This window comes from Chlamydotis macqueenii, chromosome 21 (assembly GCF_036417535.1).
Source record: "Chlamydotis macqueenii isolate bChlMac1 chromosome 21, bChlMac1.mat, whole genome shotgun sequence".
NCBI classification, from domain to species: Eukaryota; Metazoa; Chordata; class Aves; order Otidiformes; family Otididae; genus Chlamydotis; species Chlamydotis macqueenii.
The window spans coordinates 3,938,984-3,947,077 of NC_141576.1; the positions used below are offsets into that span (position 1 = coordinate 3,938,984).

Here is an 8,094-nt window from a genome sequence, read left to right on the forward strand (position 1 = left end):
AGGCTGTTCAAATCCCAGAGAGGCACTGCATCCCTCTTCTTCCAGAGGTCAGGAGGGACACCAAAACCAGCCAATTTCAACCCAAACAACGCCTTCCTCACTAAATTACGCTTCTCGAAGTACGCCGGTTCCTCTTAGCTTTGACCATCGAGGTTACAACGTCAAAAGTTTCCACTGCTTTAAAGCAGCAGCGAACACCAACACCCCCGCTCCCCGGGGCAGGACCGAAACTCCGGTCTGCAGCACAGATGACAGCAGGCGGTGGGGTTGGTTCAACTCAAGAGAGCAAACGGGCATTGCCGTTGCGGCACGTCCTTCCCTTGCGCGGGCTGGAATAAGCCCCGATAAAAAGACGTGCCAGGGAGCGGGAACGTCGATCCCGATGGCGAGTTACAACCGAAGGGCGAGGAACAGCCTTGCCACGCGCACGTGGCAGCACCCACCCATCGTCTTGCTAAGACGGCCCCCGGGACAACCCTGAGCCCTGCTTTTTAGGGAAAGGCCTCAGAGAAGGAAGTCAACGGGAAGCCTGGCAAGCTGCAGGCCTGGCAGATGCCCACAGGGCAGTGGCCGCGCCTCAGTGCCCCATGGCAGCCCTTGGCCAAAGCCTCAATCGTGGTTGTTTCAAGTTCCTTTGCTCCATCTGGTGGTTAGGAAGTTTTTAAAGCTGTGTAGAGCAAACACATGCTGCTCCCTTGCATGGTCTTCTGGGCCATCACGCTGCTCCCTTGCATGGCCTGCTCTTCTTCTGGACTCTGTCCAGAGCGGTGGAAGAGAAGCATGGGATGAGGCACTTTGGTTAAGCACAAGGAAGCGCTTTGGAAGAGGAGAATTCTGCTGGACTTGTGTGAGGGGATGACCCCCACGCTGGGTTGCCGGGCTCGCTCAGCGTCTGAGCACCTGAAGGGTCGGTTGGGCTCCCACGTGCAGACGCAAGGACGGCGGGCGCTCCCAGGAGATGTTTTGAAGGCAAGTAAAGTGGTAGGGCCAGAGGTGCTGTAGAGCCCAGCACCCGAGAGCATCCCAGAGAAGAGATCCAGAGAGAGAGCGCTGGGATGATGGGAATAGGGTAACGCTTAACCAACCTGGCTGAACCACTGCTAGGATGATGCCAAGGGCAAAAAAAACCCTGACCCGTTCTCCCAGGCGCAGAGGAAAATCAAAACCAGCCCTCAAGGCAAGACAGAGAGCCAAGGAGCCCACGAGCTTTCACCGTTAACCCAGCCCTTCCTCACTCAGCAGGTTCCTCTGAGCATCACAACAAAATAAATGAATAAATAAGGAAGAAAAGCCAGAGCAGAGCCCAGGATGAGCGGGACCGCCTGGGTAGCCTCATGCTACGGCTCCTTGGCTTCCCCGGGCTCCCTCCCACTTGGCAGCGGGGTCAGCAGGAGGAGAGGAGATTCCTGCTCTGTCACCCCGACCCCGCCACGCCACCTCTGCCCCAGCCCGCAGCATCACGTGCGCCCTCGCTGAGCCCAGAAAATCCTCCGCTTCACAGGATTATATAACCCGACGAGCTAATTTAAAAATGAGGAGGTTTATTTCGGACCCGGGCAGGGTGACAAGACAAAAATATAGCCCGTAGCGGGCCCACGTCCCCTTTGAAGAGTTGCCAGGGCTATTTTTTACCTAGATACATCATGAAGAATTGGAGAGAAAAAAAAATACCACGGCTATTTTTAGAATTTAATCAGTGGCAGGGCTCGTTACGCTTCTTAGAGAGGAGACCGAGGGAAATATTTCAGGAGGGTGGGAGGAAGAGGAGAACAAACAAACTACCCCCAAAACCAACCCAAGGACAGATACAGCCCTGGTGACTTCCTTCCAGGGAAGGGATGCTGCTTAGGGGTGTGAGAGGGGATTTCCAAAGCGGGGTGGGAATGGGGGAGCAAAGACCCTGGCTGGCACGGCCATGCCACCCCAGAGGAGCGCGGGGCAATGGGACGGAAGGGGAACCATCCCCTTGGTGCTGCTGCCTTCCTCTCGCCTTTGGCTGGGGTAAAATAGCCTGGGCCAGGGTTAGTTCCCTTGAAATCATGGCCAGGGACAGGGAAGGGGTCCACGGCCCAGCTGCCTCTCTCCTCCCGCTGACTCCAGTCCAGCGTGGCAGATTTCTTGTTAAGCATCTGCTCACAAGGAGAAGCTTCTTCCCATCAGGCTGTTCTGGTGTGGGCCAGTGAGCCCGAAATTTATTTAAGCGGGGAAGGAGAAGAGAAAAAAAAAAATAATAAAAAATCTTTCGTAGCATCCAGAGCTACAGCTAAAGAGAGTCATGGCACTGTAAATGTAATGATTGTGATGGAATGGGAGGAATTTCCAGGCCTTATTATCCTAAGGTGACAGGTTCTTGCTCAGCTGGATAGGGAAAAGGAAAGGATGGGGTCGCACGAAAGGCCCTAGTGCATCACCAGCACGGGTATCTTCTCCCCTAGATAATACAAAAGGCGATGCCAAGGCATGAAGGCACGGACCACAGGAAGAAAGTGAGAACTCAGCCTGGCCAAAGATGCTGGGAACCTGCAGAGCATCCCCACCTCTGCGCGCGAGAGGGACCGGGTGGAGGAGCACGCCGGGGTTGCCCGCGCTTGCCGCGTGCCTGTCCCTGCTGCTTCCCAGGCCAGAAAGCAGCCTCACATCTATGTTTGTGTTTTCCTTGGGGGAAAAAAAAAAAAAAAAAATAAATCAAGAGACGCCAGCCACGGCAAGTCCACCCTGGGAACCACCTCGGCCAGCTTTGTGCACGCAAACCTTGAGCAGATGTTTGCTATGAGACGGGCGCTTCACCCGATAACGCAATCAGGAGGGTTGCAGCAAACACCAGCCCGACTAGAAAACTCATCTCACCCTCTCCTCCCCCAGCGCTTCTTTCGACACCAAGGAGCTGCAGCAAGCAAGATAAACTGAACCTTGCTGTGAGAGCCTCCCCCAGCCCTAAGCCCTCGCGACGGGGGCTGTAGGAAACGCCGCTGTGATTCCCCACCCGAAAGCCTGATACTCACAGCCACGCACCCTCGCACCACCTGACAGATGTTTGTCCTGCAGCTGGATCGCAGCGAGGTCCTTTCCGCGTGGGACCTGCCCAGGATGCCTGCGGCAGCCGGGGCGTCTGCGAAAGGAGAGCAGGAGCTCAGCGAGCCCAGGAGATGCTCAAGTGTCCGTCCCTTCCCAGGATGTCCCTCAGCCACTGCAAGCGGGCAGAGCTCTTTGGAGAGCACCATCGATACCAGCAGCAGCACGAGCTATTTGCAGGAAAAAAAAAAACCAAACAACTACCTATACAGGAAACACACAGTTCCTGATTTCCAGCTTGGTTTGAAGCAAAGAATTTCCTTCTTCCCTTCAGACTCACGCAGGAAGCCTGCAAACAGACCAGCCCCAAAATCTGATTCGGCTCCATCCTCCGCACGTTTCCTGGAACACGCAATTGGACCGCAGGAGCCACTTTCCATCCCTCCCCACTGCTCAGCAAAAGAATAAACCCATTCCTACTGCAGAAAAAGCATTAATCGATGCTTAAAGAACTGCAGGCTTCGAAGCGCTTCTCCTTCCCACACCCCCCAGAAGGCGTAAGCCTGGTTTAGCTTGGAAATGGGTATTAGCTCTGTTCATCCCTCAGGGCAGGGATGGGGACCCAAACGTCAGCACCTGGGGAATAAGTTTTTAGCGAGCCATTTGGGAGTCAAAGGGCATCTACATGGCAAGGGTGGGAGAGTGACCACCACAAAGACGCTATGGAGAGAGGTACGAAATCCGTGAGCTGGCTGGGAACAGAAAAGCTCTCAGCTCCGGGTTCCCCGCTCACAGGACAATCCTGCTACTGGTTTGCTCATGGAGTGACTGGCACCAGGGATAACGGAGCCCTTTGGCTAGACCAAATTGGCTAGACCAAAAGCCCTTTGGCTTTTCAAATTGAGGGATATGTCAAAACCTCCGTTACAGAACGCAGACTTTCCCTCAAACCGCCTTAAACGGAGCCAGCGAGAGCTCCAGCACGTCACGGTCAACGTGAGAAGCCAGCCTCTGGGAAGAGCTCCGCGAGAGCAGCGCTTGCCTCACAGAGCAAGCCAACACCCACCTTCTTGCACACCACAAAGCATCTCCCAATGGGCTTTGGAGGCACGAGACCTGCGCCCGGATACCTGGGAGAGCCCGGTCGGCTACTGCTGCTCCTCTGGCTGAGCTCCGCCGCTTCAGAGCCCAAAACCCCTGATTCCTTCATTCAGGTGCCTCCGTGGGACCATCTCCTAGAAATCCGATTCGTTCCCATCCCGCTGGAAGCGGCAGCGAGCAGCTCCGGTACCACCCAACCACAAAGGAAACCTCAATACAGCGTTGGCCGTAGGAGACCAGCTGCCTCTTCGGTGCGCTCTGCCTTACCCCGCCACGGCAGACGGCGAGGAATTCTCCTTGGCAGCCCGCAAAAGGGATACAGCTGCGCCCGAGAAACGCCTTCCAGGGCCGGGAGCACTTCGTTTGTCTTGGGACCAGAACGAGAGCGGCTCACTCTGCCTTGGGGGAAACCATGGGATGCTGGAAAATCACCGAGGGCCTGGTCCAAAAACCTCTCCTAGGCAAGGCCAGTTTTCTCTCTTTGAGTGAGGCCATCAACCGTTCTTATTCCCTCACTGGAAAGGGGGAGAGATGGTGTATCTGGGAATAAACTGTATTTCCAGATAGGAAAGAAGTACACCAGTTCCTCCCACCAGCGAGATCCGCGGTCACCCTGCTTCCATCCACCCTTGCCCTAAGCTCTGCCCGTGATTTCTCGTCGATGAATATCCAAAGTGCCAAAACACTGACCTGGTTTTGCTTCCTGGACCAGAACTTACCACATCCTCCCCCCTCCCCACCACCCAAGTTGCCAAAGTAAGCAGCTATTTCAAATACTCAAGGTTAATATTTACATTTGGATTCAGCGCAGGAAGCACGCGCGTTCTCACTGGGAAAGGGAGTGGGAAAGCTGGGAGCAGAGGCTGCTCAGCCGGTCAGGGGACTGGCATCATCGGTCCTGTTACTGCAGCAGATGCTCAAGGTTGGACAGCAAGCAAGGTTTGAGGGCACAGCCGGACACACGCGGTGCCTTAGGCGCCTGCGCAAGTGCGGTAAACCATCTTGGAGAGGGCACGCGCGGGACGTTGGCCAGTTCCCAGTCACCGGCCATGCTGGAGCAGCCACTGCTTCCCAACCCAGCGGCTGCAGCAGCCCTGCTCACACTCACCGTCACAACCCATCCGGGAGTTGGGGAGCTGCAAGGCAGCGTCTCTCCAGCCCACTCCCAGCACAGGGACCTGCTTCCCCAGTGACAGCAACGCGCCAGAACCGCAGTGCGGAGAGCAAGGAGAAAGGGCTTCCGTAACCCGTCATGCACCGGCACCGACCCTGCGAGCGCCGCACTCGGTCCTGCGGAACCGCGGCCGCGCTTGGAGACGATCAGCTGGTATTTACTCATTTCCTCCAGACTTTCCCTTCCTCCCAGCCACAGGATCCCAGGAAAGCCTGCCCTGCAGATGAGGGCAATGCAGAATCCAGCTGCCACCGATCAAGCGCTCCAACTCCTTTCTGGGAAAAGAAACGGGGCATTTGGGATCTGCAAGCCCCTCGCCAGCGATGGGGATGTGAGGTTCATCCACCGAGATCCCTACACCACAGCAAAAGGCCTCTCGTCGCGCCCGGGCGGATGTAAGCACCAAAGCAGAGGAGGGGCAGCAGTTATCCTTCGATTCCCAGGCTCTCGCTGTTCCAGAAAAAACCCTAATTTCTCAGTCCTTGCAGGGGGGTGGCACATCCCTGACCTCCAAACCTTTCCTGAGAGGCCAAGTGCCAGTAAAGCTGGGAGAAGGAAAGAAACGGTCACTCTTTCAGCAAGCTGTTTTGAAGAAATAACGCAATAACAAGGCCCTGGCAGCAGCTTGGAGCTCAGTATTTGCAACAGCTTTGTGGTTTAGGCTGACGGCAACAAATTTGTTTTATTTCTACAACGGGGCTTGATTCTCCCTCATGTCACACACTAACAGGCCAGTACGGCCTTTTGGAAAGCCATAACCAGCATGACCAGCATCTGCCGGTCCTCGATCCCTCTGCTCCCAGCACAGCCACTTACCAAACAAGTCAGACACCCACCAGGAGGTTTATTTCCCCTCCCACCCCCCCTGAAAACAATTAGCGCACACAGGTGTCCTGGGGTAAAGCTGTTCCTCCCACCTCCTCCCAGTCCCTCCACAGATCCACTCCCACGCAGGGAGAGCGCCCAGCGCTGGGTATCAGCGTTACTGGTCCCAGCGCTCACACGAGCCCGTGCTTCCCACGAGCCTTTCGGAGAGCGTCAGGGGTTAAGACACACGTGTTTATCCAAACAGCTCTCACAGCCCAGGGAGACGAGCAAGGGCAAAAAATAGCCCTTGGGATCCCACGCAAGCCGGAACGACCTGCAGGAAAGGATGCGGGTACGATGCTGACAGCACGCAAAGGACCCACTATTTAGGACATCAGCTGGGCCCTTGTGAGGGACCACCTGAGCCCCTCGGAGCTCCACCAGCACAGGCTGTGATCTCAGGATCACTCATCAGCAAGGGCCTTTCGTAACTTCACGTGGCACCGCCCAGACGAACGCTGCCTCTTCCTAAACTTCTGCACGCTTTGAACAAGACGCTCACAAAACCCGGCTCAGCACTTGCCCAGGGGAGAGATGGGAAAGAGATCCCCCCCCCCAAAAAACCACGTACCAACCAAGCCCCAGAACCCCGGCACTGCAGGAGGACCTGGAGTTATTACACGTTCAAGAGACGGTTGTGGAAGTCCCACTCATAACCTGCCCGCGTTCGGTCCCGTACCCACGCCGAACAAGCACTCCCTGTCCTGTAACCGATCCCGTTTCTCAGCCCGAGGTGACTGTCAGCTGTACGGCAGCTCCCCGGCCACCGCCCTCCTCGGGCTTTTTCACAACACCCGCGACTTCCAACAGCAACAAACGCTTTCTCGGGTCACCCTAAGGCCGTCCCCCCAGACAGGGATGAGGAACCCCCAAACCCGTTACGATGAAACCCCTGCACCCTGCGTCCCGGGGCGCTGCGCACGCGACCGGGCGCTCAGAGCTGGCTGGCAAACCGGTACGGAAAGAGCCCATCCACCGGCTGGTCATCAACCCTTCTTGGAGCCACAGCGGAGAAGGAGCAACCGAGAAGGGACAATGACGAAAAGATGTCCCCAAGTCACCCAGCCTCCCAAGAAAAAAGAGACCGAAGCTTTGAAATGGTTTCTTTGGGAGAAGCACCAACACCAGGTGCACCAGAGCATCTTTTTTTTAAAAAAATTTATTCCCACCTCGCTGCCCCCGAAGCATCCCAAGCAAGTTGTAAAGCTGGGTCCCGTTTCGCTGTCCCCTCTTCAGCATCCCCAGCACCGGTTACGGAGCCCAGGAGGCAGCGGGGCTTCTCCCACCGGCTTGGGGTGCACGCTGGTCGGGGCGGGGGGGGACACACCCGAAACAGCCCGCGGGGCAGGGGCACGGCTCGCGGAGGCGCCCGCAGCTTCGGCACAGCCGCGCCCGCCGCGGGGGCGGCGGCCACCGGTACCGGTAGCGGAGGGAGGCGGCGGCCGGTAACCGCGGAGGTCGGCTGGGAGTCGGTCCTTACCTGCGGGACGTCATGGTTCTGCTGCAGCTCAGCTCGGCTCGGCTCGGTCCCGCACCGCCTGGCCCCGCCGGGGCGCCTGGGCCCCCGGGCCGGCGGGGAAACCCCTCCCTGTGACGTTAGGGAATCCCCGCCCCCCGCACCGCCCCCGCGCCGGGGAGGCACCGCCCCCCCACCGCCCTGGGCTGGCCGGTCACAGGGAGTCACGGAGCGGTTTGGGGTGGGAAGGGGGCGTTAGAGGCCACCCAGTGCAACCCCCCTGCACGGAGTAGGGACATCTCCAACCAGATCAGGTTGCTCACAGCCCCGGCCAACCTGGCCTGGAATGTTTCCAGGGATGGGGCATCCACCGCCACCTGGGCCAGGGCTTCATCACCCTCAGCGTAAAAAATTTCTTCCTTATATCCGGTTTGAATCTACCCTCTTCCAGTTTAAAACCATTGCCCCTCATCCTGTCACTGCA

General features: G+C 57.3%; 1 protein-coding gene across 1 annotated transcript in view; it reads right to left on the reverse strand.

Annotated features, from left to right (window-relative positions):
• The window catches only part of LOC104482511 (tyrosine-protein phosphatase non-receptor type 11), a 41,677-nt gene extending 33,959 nt beyond the window's left edge, over positions 1 to 7,718 (reverse strand). The window contains exon 1 of the mRNA XM_086764631.1: positions 7,635 to 7,718. Coding sequence (XP_086620757.1) covers positions 7,635 to 7,648 — 14 coding nt within the window. The 5' untranslated portion in view covers positions 7,649 to 7,718. The remainder of the gene's footprint in view (positions 1 to 7,634) is intronic.
• Positions 7,719 to 8,094: the final 376 nt, after the last annotated feature.